This window comes from Cyclopterus lumpus, chromosome 3, assembly GCF_009769545.1.
Source record: "Cyclopterus lumpus isolate fCycLum1 chromosome 3, fCycLum1.pri, whole genome shotgun sequence".
In the NCBI taxonomy this organism is placed as follows: Eukaryota; Metazoa; Chordata; class Actinopteri; order Perciformes; family Cyclopteridae; genus Cyclopterus; species Cyclopterus lumpus.
In genome coordinates, this window is record NC_046968.1 from 6,789,254 (window position 1) to 6,805,999 (window position 16,746).

The 16,746-nt window shown below is 43.6% G+C and overlaps 1 protein-coding gene across 2 annotated transcripts in view; it reads left to right on the top strand.

Annotated features, from left to right (window-relative positions):
• LOC117750187 (myocyte-specific enhancer factor 2A-like) overlaps window positions 1–16,170 on the top strand; it is a 34,476-nt gene extending 18,306 nt beyond the window's left edge. For both annotated transcript variants that reach the window (XM_034561239.1, XM_034561247.1), the window contains 7 exons: window positions 6,916–7,050; window positions 7,405–7,621; window positions 8,068–8,121; window positions 11,277–11,422; window positions 14,256–14,376; window positions 14,548–14,650; window positions 15,227–16,170. In XM_034561239.1, coding sequence (XP_034417130.1) covers window positions 6,916–7,050; window positions 7,405–7,621; window positions 8,068–8,121; window positions 11,277–11,422; window positions 14,256–14,376; window positions 14,548–14,650; window positions 15,227–15,569 — 1,119 coding nt within the window. In that variant the 3' untranslated portion in view covers window positions 15,570–16,170. The remainder of the gene's footprint in view (window positions 1–6,915; window positions 7,051–7,404; window positions 7,622–8,067; window positions 8,122–11,276; window positions 11,423–14,255; window positions 14,377–14,547; window positions 14,651–15,226) is intronic.
• The last annotated feature ends 576 nt before the right edge of the window (window positions 16,171–16,746 follow it).

The following is a 16,746-nucleotide window of genomic DNA, read 5'->3' on the forward strand; positions in this document are numbered from 1 at the left end:
CGTTTCCAACGTAACGGGTGCTAAATTTGACCACGTATGCAGTCCCTCACTGGAAGGAAAACAATTCACATATAAGCCCCTTTAGGACAACATGTGATTAGGAGGTTTGACGATTCTAAAATTGCATTTGCTAGTCATTATTCCTGCGGGAACTCCCACGGTCCTAATTGCCTGCTGTAATTTGTGCTGTAATTTACACACACACACACACACACACACAAACGTAAAGGAAGCTAAACTTCCCAAACTGTTTATTTTTTAAAGGCCTCTTTCCCCCTCCTGAAAGGCGCCTCAGTGTCCTCTCACTTACCAAAGTCAAACGCAACCATCACAATTAAATATAACATTGTTTCTCATTGGAATAAGATGGTTCTAGTACTGCAAACAAAAACAAAAACAAACAGCTGAAGCCATTACAGATTCAGGGATGAACAAGTACATGCACGTGAACCAGTAAAGCCTCTACAAAGACCACAGCTGTTAAATGCTGTGAATGCATCCTCTTAGATGTAGCGGTAGTAGTGGTAGAGGCTGGTAACATGCATCATTAACATCGGCCATAATGATTCTGAATGGCATCGTCGTGTCGGTCCTCCTGCTCTAATAGCCCACAAGCAGACACCTGTGTCGACTCTGTAAGCCATTAACCCGGCTCGATTTGCCTGCCCCGAGCCCTTATTTGTTTTTTTTTCCCCACACGTGAATCAACGCAGACAGTCAAGCTGGTTAAAACAAAGCCAGGAACGTGAGAGATTGATCTTTTACATATCGGTCGGTCCATTTGCAACATTCACGTCTGAAATTTGACTATGTGTAAAGTAATACCCCCTCTGGGTCCTGGTGGACCGGCCGAAAGCTTCTTTGGATTCATTGTCGTTGTTTGACGGAACAGGATGTGGGCTGATGATGATCTCTGTGCCACAAACACCCAAACAGCCTGCAAGTATTGTCATCGCACAAAGGCAGGCTTCCACATCCAGCATACGCTGTATCTCTTAACTTTGTTTGGCGGGTTTCTTTTAAAAGACAAATTTTAAATTTGAATTTTCCTCATATGGCAACAATGGATGGACCTTTCCCGTGGCAGCGGCTGACTGACATGTGAGAGTCAATGAAGACCGTTAACACAGCCGTCGTAGTTTGTTACTGACCACTGTGTGCAGCTTTCTTCCTTTCCAACACGCCCACATAGCGGTCCACCATTAGTGTTCTGAAGGAATAGTTTGACATTTGGGTAAATACACTTATTAATACACTGGGTTTACAAGAGTGGGTTTATTTTATATCCGGGATCCTTTCTCTTTATATTTCACTTCCACAGTTCTATACAACTCCATTGATTACATTACATTACATTACATGTCATTTAGCTGACACTTTTATCCAAAGCGACTTACAATAAGTGCATTAAACCATGAGTCCAAACTCAGAACTACAAGAATCAAGCGAGTACAATTTCTTCAATAAAGTTAAACTACAAAGTGCTATCAGTAAGAGCCATTTAAGTGCTACTAAAGTGTTAAACGCTACTAAAGTGTTAAACTACAAAGTGCTATCAGTAAGAGCCATTTAAGTGCTACTAGAGTGCTACTACGGCTCTACCTTCCCTATTCAAGGTATAGTCGAAAAAGATGTGTTTTTAGTTTGCGACGGAAGGTGTAGAGACTTTCTGCTGTCCTGATGTCAATGGGGAGCTCGTTCCACCAATGAGGAGCCAGGACAGCAAACAGTCGTGATTTTGTTGAGTGTTTAGCTTAAAGTGACGGAGCTACAAGCCGATTGGCAGAAGCCAAGCGAAGTGAACGAGGTGGGGTGTACGGTTTGACCATGTCCTGGATGTAGACCGGACCCGATCTGTTCACAGCACGGTACGCAAGTACCAATGTTTTGAAGCGGATGCGGGCGGCCACCGGTAACCAGTGAAGGTCGCGGAGGAGCGGAGTAGTGTGGGTAAATTTCGGGAGGTTGAAGACCAGTCGAGCAGCTGCATTCTGGATGAGCTGTAGAGTTCGAATGGCATTAGCAGGTAGACCTGCCAGGAGGGAGTTACAGTAGTCTATCCGTGAGATGACCAGAGCCTGGACCAGAACCTGTGAGACCTTCTGAGTGAGAAGGGGTCGTATTCCCCTGATGTTGTACAGTATGTACCTACAGGAGCGTGTTGTTGCGGTAATGTTGGCAGTCTTGGAGAGTTGACTGTCGAGTGTCACACCGAGGTTCCTGGCAGTCGGAGTCGGAGCCAACACTGAGTTGTTGAAGTTAATAGTCAGGTCGTGGGTGGGAGAGCCTTTTCCTGGAAGGAGAAGAAGTTCATTCTTGTCCGGGTTAATTTTCCGGTGGTGTGCGGACATCCACTGAGAGATGTCGGTCAGACAGGCAGAGATTCGTTCAGCTACCTGTGTTTCAGATTGGGGGAACGAGATTGATAATACATTGTTTTAAATGTGAGATAGATTCAGATTTACATTGATGAGATGTTGGCAGAAATGTATGACAATTGATATTACTTTTTTTTTTTTATTAGGAAAACTGAATTCTAATTTCAGGTTGACTTGTTGAAATACCCACTACAGATCTACGTCCATACTGAGGAGATAATAGAGTAACGTCAACCTTAAACGAAGGCGGATGCCAGGAAGACTCTTTTTTTCCCCTTTTTTTTTTTTTTTTTTACGATGACGCTCTGCCAGCTGAAAGAACTACAAAGTCAGTCAACTGGTCAGCCGACCTCACTGACGGATTAATTTTGCCATAATAATGAGACAGGTTTGTGTTGCAGCCGAGTTGAGTTTCAGCAACAACAGAGCGGCCGTCCAAGGTATGCGGTGCAGTCATTTCAGCCTGCACGGCCCGGAGACAAATGAGAACCATAACAGAAAGAGAACACTACGAACACTGAAACCTGACTCTGTGGCATACGGCAGAGCGGTCGATTTGGATTTCATATTTGGAAGTCAAATATGATGGGATGTTTCATTTACAAAAGACAAACTGTTTGGACCTGGAGTTTGAACTAGTGTGAGCTTTTCTGCCACAGATGTGTTGATTCACAACTCAAACACTCCTGTGCCTTCCCTATTCTTAGCCCATAGGGCAATCTCCCAACTGCAAAAGACTCTCCAGGGAAAAAGAGGGGGGGGGGGCATTTTATCTTTGATGCAGCCCCAACAGCAACAAGACATCGCCCTCACATGTTAAGATGCTCAACGGTTCTCGGCCTCGTGACTCGTGGTGGCCGTGATCCACATGCCTGTGGAGATCCACTAAAGCCCCCTTTGACATTCAAGATGATAAGGAGACGCGCACCCTCAGATCCTCGAGCAGACACTTTAGGATAGTCGTCGGTGCCCAGACGTGACGCAGGGGTTTCAAACCAGCATCTGTGGGGCCACATATAGCCCGGTGGCCACTCCAACCGTATAGACCCTTCTCTCCTGGGACTACGTTGTGCCCCCCCCCCCCCCCCCTCCCCCTCCCCCGTGCCCTCTTACTGTCCCGCTGTCCGTTCTGCTTTAAATCGGAGCCGTGTGTCCCCGCCCCCCAATATTCAAAGACACATTTGAAGCTGCCTGAGAAGGGTGTGGGACATTTAAAGACGCTGGTGGGATCACATGACTAGTAACAGCTGTCCTCTTCCCTCGCTTTTGGGCAAAAAGGTGAAGCTGAATCAGAGAATGAGCGCGGGGTAACACGCTTCTGATGCCGAGCAAACAAAACCTTTCCGTCTGTCATGAACTGGCTCAATTCTCCTCACGTCATTCATAAGGATCGCTGAGTCATATTGCGATGAATACCAACGCTGGAATGCTGCATTTTGCTCTGGAGCCGTATCAACTTACTGTATTGTTTACAGTGTTCTTGCAGGGCTTTTGCAAGTGGTGACTGCAATCTGCCATCTTTTTCCTGTTGTAAAAGTCACCGTCGGAGCGTAATCCTAAACGTATTCTCACATGAGACATACAGACATACATTTTAGTGCTTCTTGTTTATACCGACACATTCCAGTCTCAGCAGACGCCGTGTGTGACATCTCAATACAGGTGACGATTACCTGCGATAAAGCTCGCTGTGATTTTCTATTCGCTGTTCAAAATATATAGTCTCTTCCCCTTCACCTCGTGTGTCAAAATGTTTGTCATTTTTAAATCGACAGAATGTTTAAACTACTGATTTGTAATTCTTTTGCTACCTGAATAATAAATAATGCTGGCACGGCTGCCCAAAATGAGATGAAACCGGTCTAACGGCAGCTTCAGGGAAAGCTTGTCCTGAGTTGAACGAGCCAAACAAACACTGCATGTGTCCTAATTCAAATTGGCCGGCTTGATGTTTACGAGTGTGTGTGTGTGTGTGTGTGTGTGTGTGTGTGTGTGTGTGTGTGTGTGTGTGTGTGTGTGTGTGTGTGCGTGGAAATAACCAGCCATTGAATTGAGCATGTGACTTCTCTAAGGGATCACCAGTTGTTGTTGAATGTAGTTTCAGGCCCGCGATGAAAATAGACTCGCAAGTGTGTGCTTTTAAAGCTCCTAATAACTACCAGTGTCTGGGAATGCAGAGGACATGTGGTGGACAGGCAGTCAGCTGGCTGGTGTGCCGGACGCTCCTTTTCACGCTATGACGTGTAATGTAATGAGGAGCAGAGACGAGAGGGCGGATACCAGAGAAGTGATGTCATCTCGCGGGCTCGCGTGATGCCGGTATGATTTGATTTTTGATCACAGCGACCCCTGTACCGAAGTCCAGGTGCTTTACATTAACGTCTGTCAATTCATCCGTCCATGTTCTAAACCACCCTGATCTTTCTAAACCACCTGAACAACACCAGGAACGTATGTTTCTTGTAACGTTGATGATACATGACACATGTTGAATTACAAACCTTTTGGTTTTTCGTACATGAATGTGCGTTCCTCTCTTTGGACTTAACTGCGGTAATATTTGTTATATCAACAATGGTGAGTGCAACGTGAAAGATGTTATCAGACTTTGCAGTTCTCCTCCGTTCTACACTCCCATATTTTAAATGGAGTGTTTCTATACCTTTCATGATGACATACATTGATGACCGTTTTTTGGGGGTTTTTTTTGGGGCTCGACTTAAAAGCTAGTATGCTAATTATGACAACTTCACACAAATGTTGAATAGGATAAAATGGCGTGTTGCAAACTGCAACTGGACTGGTCGGCGCAGGCACACAGCGAGGCCGTAATTCTAGTCTCCACCAGGACTGCAGCGGTGTGGACATTTTGTCCCAGCTGTACCGCTGGCGGTAAGTCGATCCTCGGCAGATTTGTTTGTGCTAATGCATCTCATTTGAAGGCTTCATCTCTGCGGTGCTCGGGGATAGATTAACACCCGACGTTTCGCCTTTGATTTCCCTGTCTGTCCGCCCTACGCATCTTTAAACAGCCGAACAAACCCAAAGTTGTTTCGGGTTCGCTATAAAAGAAAATATCTGCTTACTCCAGTCCAGTGGGTCGGAAAGGCTGCTGTGAATATAAATGAGTAAGTCTGTGATGTGGAGCAGCGTCTCTCTAGAGGACGACTACCGTTATTGTGTGCAACACTCGAGAGAAGAAGAAGAATATATGCTCCGCGTGGGCAGATGATATTTGGCTCAAGCATGAATGCAGCTGCTCTGCTACTGAACATGCAAAACATGAAGCAGACGCCAATTGAACATTGAATTTGAGAGTGTAGGCCACTTTTTATACTGAATCTCAAAATATTGAATAGGATTGGAAACATTTTTCTAAACAAAATGGGAATAATTTGTAATGAGCCAAACGCCACGCAACCTTTTTTTGAACGTTGATTTTACCAGATGGTGAAAATGTGTTTTAACTGTATTGAGAATCGCAGTAAAGAAGTCAGCAGGATTTCGCTGACAGACTTGCAGCAATGTACATTATAATGTACATTGCTGCAAGTGCAGTGTTTGGGAAGTATCTGTGTGCTGTGGTTATTATTATTATTATTATTATTATGGTTTCCATTCTTGATAGCGGTTGGTTTTCCTTCCTTCTCTTTGACCGCATTTTAGACGAGGAGCAACCACAACCATAAACAGTCTGTGTTCTGCAAAACCTCAGCTTGTGATGTGTACAGATATTATTATACTGTATACCCAACAAGTAATGTTTGAAAGATTAAACTGGTCAGCTGGATTCTTTGTACATTTGTGAAGTAGGTACGTAGGAAGGAAGGAAGGTTGGTAGATAGGTGAGGAAGGTAGATACATGAATGATTGAATACTTGATTATTAGTTTATCCTTTAAAATATATATTTTGATATAAACAAGTAGCAGAAAACAACTGAAAGAACACATTTTGGTAACACTTTGGAAAAACCATTCATGAAATGCATAATAGTCAAGTTTATTAATCAAGAATAAAACCTGTATAACTGTGTTTATGAATTGCATACTAATGAGTGTTAATGTTGGAACAATGCTTTATAAATGACAAATTAAGTGTTTACTCATACGTAACTAATGCTGTGTAGTTATCATAAAGCGTTACCCACATGTTGTTTGCAGAAAGGCCCATAACCAACTACAGAAACTACATTTTCATTTCCAATGCAATGAGGGAAAGTAATCGGAAAATATGATGTGACTTTGTGAGGAAAAACACAGAATCCTTGTCTTTCGAAGCCGTAGGTTTTCTGTACATTCTAATTCTAAGATTTCAAACGGATATGCAAATCATTTTCACAACAAACTGCCGTATGGTGATTTACGAAGTGCTCTCTGCTCTCAGTAGTCAGCTCACCACCTTCTCTGGGGGAAATGCGGTTTCATAATGAATGTCAACTACAGGCCACTGGAAGCTGTGCCAAGGAGCTATTGATGTTGTTTACCAATACCAATTTTAATCACTACGGCTCTCCCCTGTGTTCTTCTCACCCGCAGGCCCTGAACAAGAAGGAGCACAGAGGCTGTGACAGCCCTGATGCTGACGCCTCCTACGTCCTCGCCCCCCACACTGAGGAGAAGTACAAGAAGATCAATGAAGAGTTCGACAACATGATGAAGAGTCATAAAATTGTGAGTTATGCCAAAAAAAAACACCCCTTGTAAGCCTTGCTTATTAATACCGGACGTCCGTTAAGACACTGTATGTAACCCATTGCCAGCTTCCCCACTGGATCTAAAATCCTATTGGTTTTGATTGGGATTCTTCCTCCCTTTCTTTCAGTTTCTATAGCACAACATGTTGCATGTATGTCGGTCAGTAGTTGATCGTATACTTGGCCTTTTGGTACCCGGTCAAACGAACACAAGAAGGCAAAATAAAAAGACCAAAACAGATTCTGGCTAATTCTTAAAAAAATGTATAGTTTCTGGGTATTGATCGAGATCAGTGATTGAGTTGTTTCTAATCTTTCACTCCCTTTCCAGTCCACGGGCCCTCCACAGCAGAACTTCATGCAAAGCATGACGTACAGCCCCGGTGCAGGAGGAGGAGGAGGAGGAGGAGGAGGAGGAGAAGCGACCTCCCAAGCTCTTGCTGCAGCCACGGCAGCTCTGGCCGACAGTGGGATCCTCTCCTCGCCTCACACACACCTCCACAGAATCATGAACCCTCCGCAAAGACCTCCCAGCACCGGGAACACAGGTGTGTGCGTGTGTGTGTGCGCTCAATGTTCCGGGGGAAGGCAGGTAACCGATGACACTGAACCATAGGAAACACAACAATTTGTGTATGTAAATTGAGAGGTTCACTTTTTGTCTGGAGGGTATTTAAGATTATGGGAGGAGCAACAACTGTGACCACAAATTACAGCAGGCAATTAGGACCGTGGTAGTTCCCGCAGGAATAATGACTTTAAAATCCTCGACCTCTTAATCGCACGTTGTCCTAAAGGGGCTTACTGTATATGTGAATTGTTTTCCTTCCAGTGAGGGACGTGGTCAAATTTAGCACTAGTTACGTTGGATACGTGTCGGTGGTTTGAGAGCACAAACTGGTGGGACAGAAGGCAAATATAACTGTGTGTGTGTGTGTGTGTGTGTGTGTGTGTGTGTGTGTGCGTGTGTGTGTGTGTGTGCGTGCGTCCTCAGGTGGCCTGCAGAGCAGTTCTGATATGTCTCTGCAAAACGGGTCTGGACCAGTCGGTATGTATTACTCAAGAGTCTCACAAACCCACTCTGACACAACTTTACCCTTGAGCCACACCATCACCGACAATATTTTATGCATGAATGCGTTACAATTTCATGCATGGCTTTGTCGTGTATTTCTGGGAACTCCTTAATTGCCAGTGCAGGTTAGATGCGGACCTGAACGATGAGAGATCTTTTATAGTGGCAAAACAATCTTCCTACCACGTGTCACGATGATTCTAGGGCCACAGCGACGGACCTGGTCAATCTGACCTTTAATAATAATACTTTGAATTCATATAGCGCTTTTCTAGACACTCAAAGACGCTTTACACAACGCATAGACAAACAGAACAAAACTAAATAGAAAGTCAAGGAGCAAACAAAACAAACAAACTTCTCAGGTAATAATAATAATAATAATGCATTTAATTTATATAGCGCTTTTCATAATACTCAAAGACACTTCACATAATTAAAACATCCTAAAAGCTAAAAATAAATAAATAAGAATAGCTAAAATACAGGTAAAACAAATAAATAGGGACTTTTGAGTCACTCGGACCCTGATAAGAAAGAAAACAAAAACAAACAATCACACATTAAAAGCAGTTCTGAACAGGTGGGTTTTGATTTGTGATTTGAATGAGGAAAGATCAGTGCAGTCTCGGATGAGTTTGGGGAGAGAGTTCCAGAGGGAGGGGGCAGATATGGAGAAGGCTCTGTCACCCCACGTCCGGTGCTTGGTCCTATGTGGGATGGACAGGAGATCGGCATCAGAGGAGCGGAGCCGACGGGATGGAGTGTGGTGGTGGAGCAGGTCGGTGAGGTAGGAGGGGGCCTGATTATGGAGGGCTTTGTGAGTGAGGAGAAGGATTTTGTATTGGATCCGTTGTGGGACGGGGAGCCAGTGAAGGCTCCGGAGAACAGGGGTGATGTGATCACAGGAACGGGAGTGGGTGAGCAGGCGAGCAGCAGAGTTCTGGATGTATTGGAGTTTTTTTTAGGATTTTGGAAGATGTGCCATAAAGAATACTATTGCAATAGTCAATTCTGGAGGTGATGAAGGCGTGGATTAAAGTTTCAGCAGCAGATGAGGAAAGTGATGAGCGGAGACGGGCGATGTTTTTTAGGTGGAAGAAGGAGGTTCTGGTGATTTGTTTGATGTGATGTTCAAATGAGAGGTTGCTGTCAAACATGACTCCGAGGTTGCGGATGTGAGGGGAGGGAGACAGAGTGGAGTTGTCAATGGTGAGGCAGAAGTTGTGACTGGTTTTGGTGAGAGATTTGGGGCCGATGATGATCATATCCGATTTATCACAGTTGAGTTTGAGAAAATTGGTTTGCATCCATGATTTAATGTCAGTGAGGCAGTTGGTCAGAGTGGAGTGAGTAGTAGTGGTAATGGCTTTTGTGGAGATGTAGAGCTGGACATCATCAGCGTAGCAGTGGAAGAGGAGACCGTGATGACGTATGATGTTTCCAAGAGGGAGCAGGTAGAGGATGAACCGAAGAGGACCAAGCACCAAACCCTGGGGGACGCCCTGAGACAGAGGAGCAGTGGAGGAGGTGCAGTTGTTGATGCTGCAGCTGAGAAGGCCCCCCAGGTCCGACGCTTGGTCCTGATGGTCTTCACCGGCGGGTTGGGGCTTGGAGTGGGAGGAGGTCTGAAAGGTAGGGAGGGGCTAGGTTGTGTTTAGGGCTTTGTAGGTGGTGAGTAATATCTTAAAGTCTATCCTGTATTTGACCGGGAGCATTGAAGGTTGCGTAGGACCGGGGTGATGTGTTCATAGAGCGGGTGGAGGTGAGCAGTGGAGCTGCTGAACATATTGTTTCCATGAGAACGCTATCTATCATCTTGTCTTGGACACGGTCTGAACTTAGCATCTTCCCTGATGGGGGGGGGGTGGGTTACCTGCTACAACCTCTCTTTCTATATATCTATCTATATCTTTGTATGACTGCCATTTGACGGTTGTGTTCATTGTCCAATAGATCATGCCCATTACTGTTTGTGGAAAACACTTTTTCATAACCATAAACAATCTAGTAGCATGCCTGACAATTATGTAAATGATTTATATTCACAATATTATACTGTTGCGTTTCATAGTGCACTCTTTTATTGTATTAGTGCTGAACACTTTAAAGAGTCAGTCCACCTGTGATCATCTAGCAGAAAAGAAGTCATGACAAAACATTAATAAGCCTGTAAGTCAAACCAGAAAAAAAATATAAAAATGCCACTGCAGTTTTCTTGTCTTGTGCAACCCACTTGTGCAGTCGTGCATAAGCTACTCAGCATCCAGGCTGATTACACTTTTCTTTTATCCACCACAAGCTCATTATATTATCTATCGCACACAGCAGGCCCTTGTACATGTTGTGAACTTCAATAAACAGAGAGCAATGCACACTCAGCCCCACCCAGTGCATATGTATCCTCCCGAGAAGGAAAGAGTCACACTTTGCTCATTATTTGCAATCTGAGGCTCGGATGACAGGGAAATGTATCATCATCAACCAAACACTTGAGCAAGAAATTATACCGAAGGTTGTTCTGTGGTTTCAGTTTAAATCCCGATGGAGGCCTCTGTGTTATTTCTCGGGTCCCGAGGTTCCTCGGTGTCATTTGTTCCTGGTTCACGTTCAGCTGTATTCGTCTTTTCTGTTGGATATTTAACCCTCGCACACAAACTACCCTGCCTGTCATCTTCGTGCTCTCCCTCCCAGTACAGCATGTCTCATAAGAACACTGCCGTTATGCAAGAGCCAGAACAGATCAATTATTCATTAATATCTCCTGTATAATATATAGGTGTACTTTCTTCATTCTCCACTCGGCATCTGGTAGTGGACAGGTTGATATAATGGATCTAACACATGGGATTGTAACTTCCCTCTCGTTTATAACGCACATTCCAAATCTTCAACTATTTTTAAATGTAGGTGCATTGGGCTATTGCACTAGACAAATAAAAAGGCTGTGAAAGGCTCTAAAATGTGACATACGGTTGAACAGATTGCACATACAGGGCTCCTGGTCCATATAGAAAAGCTCATATTTTCCAACAGTCAGTCCGTCAACCTGTCATTGAATTCTTATGGTAAGGTTGGGATTATCTTACCATCCCTTCTCAAATGTCCTTCCATGTTTCTGTGTTCAGTGAACGGTTTTGTGGGCTCGCCCGGTGGAGGCAAATCTCCATCTCCATCTCCTCTTCCACCACTTGGGAACAATATGGTCACGGCCAGCCGCAAGATAGACCTCCGAGTGGTCATCCCTCAGTCCAAAGGATTGATGCAAACGCTGGTAAGTGTGTGTGTGTGTGTGTGTGTGTGTGTGTGTGTGTGTGTGTGTGTGTGTTGTTCTTGTATTTAAGACCTCAACACAAGTCCTAATGGCAGGTAGTGATAGTTAATACATCTTTTGGCAGAAACACTCTTTTCGAGGCTGGTTGTTAATACAATAGCGCTTAAAACTACACTGTTTGATGTGTGGCCACTAGTGGGCAGCAAATCACAGAAACAAGTGGGACCATACTCAGCTACCACTTTATTAAAATATTGCATCTCTCTTCATATGCACAACTCTGTACATGGTTTGAGCCTTTTACTGCCCGAGTTTTGGTTTATCGGGAACCAGAATGGGACACACTGTTTTTGAAGCCTGAGGAATGTCGGCTGCAAACAAGAACAGAGTACACATATGATGCAGGTCGACACCATCTGGACCAGATGGTTGTTGAGTGTGCAAATTAAACAATTGTTATTGGCAAAGCATTGCTTGTTGGATTTCATCAATTGTCAGTGCTACAACCAGTATTCCTACTCATGAGCCACAGCCTCAAGTGACATGAGAGGGTGGAGCCAACTGAACGCTTAATACGACATTATTAGGTGACCAGAATATTACGATGAACTTTCACAAACTTTTTTTTGCCAGATTGAATTTGTCTCTATCCTAAATAATCTTATAAAGTAAAATGATGCATTTTGGCAAAAGATACACAAATCCTGGCACTGACAGTTAAATTAGTTTTGGAAGGCAACATGGTTGGACACACAAAAAGACTGACGATATTTCAAGTAGGCTGTCGACTCATCCATTCAAAAGGGAGTGCAGACTAGACTCTCTGTAACGAAACGGAACCACAAGAACTCAAATGCTAAAATGATATGCTGGTCCCCTCTATTCTTCTTTCAAATTGTGGCACTAATGAACCCTTGAAAAAGGGATTCTGGGATTAGATGCATGAAATCTAACCGAGTTGTCGTAGAAGGAGTCTCCCTTCAGATTGTGCATTCAGCAGCTATTGAAGGGATGGATTTGCCCTTAACTCCCTTACTGTTGCCCTCACCTCCCACACTATGTTAAAACATGATGTAACGATTAGCAAACAATGGGGGAACATTTGTTTTCCTTCTCTTGTCTTCACTTCTCTTATACTACGGCTGCATTACTCTGCTGTTTACATTTTGCAGCGATCCATCAGTGAAACGACAGCATTTATTATGTCTCCTGTTGATATCAAAAAACCATGTTAACATAATACTACAGTTTTTCTGTGTATATGAGGATACTTCTCTTTCACTTTTTGAGAATTTACACTTATTGAAAGCACTTAATATGCAACCTTTACAGCCTATTTATTAGATTACATTTGTATAAGATGCATTCAGGGATAATTATTAGTATTAATAAAATATGCTCTGACTTAATTCCAGGTGAATAAGTTATACATGAATACACACCCTTTCATACCATGTGTTAACAGAAATAAGTCAACATGTTGTACACATTTGTTAATCATCATAATTCCATAATTGCTGTTGATCACTGGATGACAAATAATGAATAGCCATCCTGTTTGCAGCTAGCAAGGCCTTTTTCACTTGTGTAAGAGTGTTACATGCCAGCTTTTAAGGGTTGACATGTGGCATGCAGTTGAAATATGCAACAAAACCATAAAAAACAGCATGCTAATATTTCCACAAGGTTCAAACCAGCAGAAGAGGCTGGTAGCTGCTCACAGGAGGACATGTGTTTGTTTCTGCTTTTCATTCACCGCAGTGAGAGATGTCGAGTTGTGGTCCGTTTGATCATTTTGAAACTGCCTTTCACTTCCTCCTTTCTGATGTGTGAACAGAACGCTCTGTGTGCTGTTTGTGTTGTGCACAAACGGGCAAGAACGACTCTCTTAATTAGCTTCTTTTTTTTTTTATTGTGTTTCTTTAAAGCAACATCCATAAATAACAGATTTTTTTCTCGGGCCTCGTGTTAATCATCATCATTACAGTGTTAGCCCAAACTTTCTATGCTACGGCATTTGTCTACCGTGGATAGGACAGGGAAATGTATATTTTTTTAAGCTTGTTAGTTTTAGGCATATATCAGTTGGTTAACCCACCATTTGTGCGTGTAGGCGTGCGTATAGCAGTGAATGACCTCATTCAGGGTGATGTCATTGCTGACATTATCAGGCTGGAACGGCAAACAGCCCAGAGAGTAACAACACACAACTTATGATGACTGTTAGAAATGTCTCAAGTTAAAAAGCAGATTTATCAAAGTATGCCCAACCAAATTGGGTTGTAACTTAATTTGAGACTGTGACTGATTCATAAAAGGAATTGCCTGCTAGTATTTTTTTTTTAAATAATTGTGAAAACACTGAATCAAATAAATGAGCACCGAGGTTGCAGCAGTAGAGCTGATCACAAGTCCTTAAGAAGACTGCGACCAGTTGAATCAACTGCCTTCTTCAAGAGCAGGACACTAAACACAAGTTGGGGGCATCCTGGGAAATAAATTAAATTCATTTAAGGATAGAATAAGTTGATGTTGCAGGTCAAAACAAAGTGGAACCAACAGATGGTATATTTGACATCATGCCTACAGTGTTTGAGGTTTGACTCTTTTTTTCCTTTTCTTTTTAAAAGGGAGATAGCTCTCATTCGCTTTAGATAAACTCCATTAAAACTGAGTTTATACTGACATCATGTGGTTGAAAAGGGACATCACAGCCACCCACTGTACAATAAAGCTGCAATTCAAGCACAGAAAAGCAACCGACAGAGAGAAGACCAGTTTCTTAGACTTGAATGAATAAACTGCTGTTCTATGTGTTTTTATGTAATTCCAGAATAACCAGAGGCAGAGTCAGTCCAGTCAGCCTCTGTCCACCCCGGTGGTCTCCATCAACACACCCAGTCTGCCTCACCAGAGTCTGGTCTACTGCGGAATCAGCTCTGCCTACGACAACGGTACCTAAAGATTATTAGAATTTGTACTGTGTTGCCGCTGACTTCCCCAAGGCATTGCAATGTCGCCGTGTTCCTTTATGTATTATTACACTTCATTTCATTTAATGGAACGGTTCGATCAGCTATTCTCAACCACTTTGTGTGCCGTCTTGCTCACATGTCGTCTCCTAGATTACTCCCTGAGCAGTGCGGAGCTGTCAGGCTTCAGCTGCCCTGCAGGCCCCTCTTTGGGCTCCATGGCGGCCTGGCAACAACACCAGCTGGGCTCACTGGGGTAAGTAACTGACACAGTCAGACATATATGCACAAAATAAATAAAGCACATGAGACGACAGAGATGTGATGTGACGAAGAGAGAGGCTTCTGACGTATGACATTTTGGTATTGCAGGACAAGAGATTGGCTACTGATCCTTAACTTAAAATCGCAATATGACACTGTGAACATCCTCTATTACAAATTAAAGCAACATGTAAAAGCCCAGGAGTATTTGGGGGATGTTGCATTATTGAAATCATGCTGATGGATTAATGTGCAAGTATTTTGGCCCATTTTAACTTAATAATATTATTATCATATTATTATTATTATACATTTGTGAAATCAAAACTCCTCTTATCTAATAAACAAAATGGAGTAAAAAGTCAAATATTTGCCTTTTGATTGCAGTAAAACTAAAACTTAAAGAAGAAGAAAATAACATGTGTCAATATTAGCCAACAAGATAAGAAAAGTGATCTCTTTTTTTTTTTTGTCGACCAACCTGTTAGTTTGACCAGCAGGTGGCGCCTTCACTCCACGGCCACAGCCTTAAAACACCCTCTTCCCTCTGTCCCCTCCTTCTGCAAAGGTCTGAAAGCCCCCATCTCTCCATCAACACCAACCACCACATCAGCATCAAAGCCGAGCCCATCTCCCCACCCCGCGACCACCTCAGCCAATCGGGCTACATGACCCAGGCCCGTGCCCCTCGTCCGCACCCACACTCGTCCGCCAGAGCCGAGATGGGGAGGTCTCCTGCAGACAGCATCGGCTCCTCCTGCAGCTCCCACGAGGGAGGCAGCGACCGGGAGGAGCAGCAGCAGCACCAGCAGCACCAGCGGCTGGACTTCCACACGCTCCCTGTGAGTCGGTCAGAGGGGGGAGAGAGTCCCACGGTCAAACGAATGAGGATGGACAACTGGGTGACATAGACCCCTGCAGTCACATGGCGATGCAGCACCGGGGCGAAACATAAGGAGGGACACTGTTATGCAAAAAGAAATTATTGACGTTTTCTGTTTTTTTTTTGTTAATTAGTGTGAAAAATCTGGATTCGTCAGAATCATTTCATCATCTTTCAGATAATCGTACTCAAAAAACAACGTGCCGTCCTTTTCAAATATAAATCATTCATGCCTCACAGACTTTCAATGTGGGTCCAATTGCAGTACAATCTGTCATTTTATTATCATCATCCAGTGGGAGTATAGTGTTGTCTTAGTCTCACGGCTTCAGGATTATGATGGCAAAGGAGTGACGTGCTTCTGGATGTCTCCCACTGGGTGTCACCCAGTTCATTTCTGATCTTCTCAGGGTTTAAAACATTGACTGAGTCTAACGTGAAAGCAATACTCCCTACCCGTCATCCCAGCGTCTCCTCTTTATGAAAACACGTATTTATATCAGCCAAAGCAGTATGCTGTTTGTATGTTGTTTGTGTGTGTGTTTTATATTGTGCACAGAGTAAGACAATGTTTCATTCAGAATTCAAAAAGTCAAAGCCATGGACACTTGTTCTGTATGTGCTACCCAACTATGTCGTTGTTGTTTTGTATATACTATCTTTAATATATATCACTTTTGGTGTAACTACGTATTGTTGGTCTGCCTGTTGTATCCGCCGTGGGTGAAAGATGACACCTCCAACTGATTTTACAAAAGTATATTTTTGTGGAGGATTCCAACATACGCAAGGTATTACCCTTTCTTTTCTCAACAAGTGTCTATTGATGTTTCACCTGTTTTGTGAAACCAACTGAAGGGAAATGCACAATGGGCAAAACAAATCTAGCTCTTTCCAGAATTATTTTACAGAAGGGACGTTTACTATAAAAGAGAAAGACGACCATAGGAACTAATAAAACATTCAGATTTTGTCCGACAGCCTCAGCAGGTTCGAGTCTGACCCAACTGATGAAGTCAGGTGAGGATACATTCAAGCAGGGCCATGGCAGGGGGCACAGAGAAAGAGGCAGCGCCATTTGGAAGGAGGCCAGGTTCAGGCCAGGGGCTGGATGCAGGAAGCAGGGGCAAGGGGTCAGGACCAAGGACCAGCTTCAGACAGACACGTCCCAGCAGCCTATAAGCCTATAGCAGCATATCAAGGGG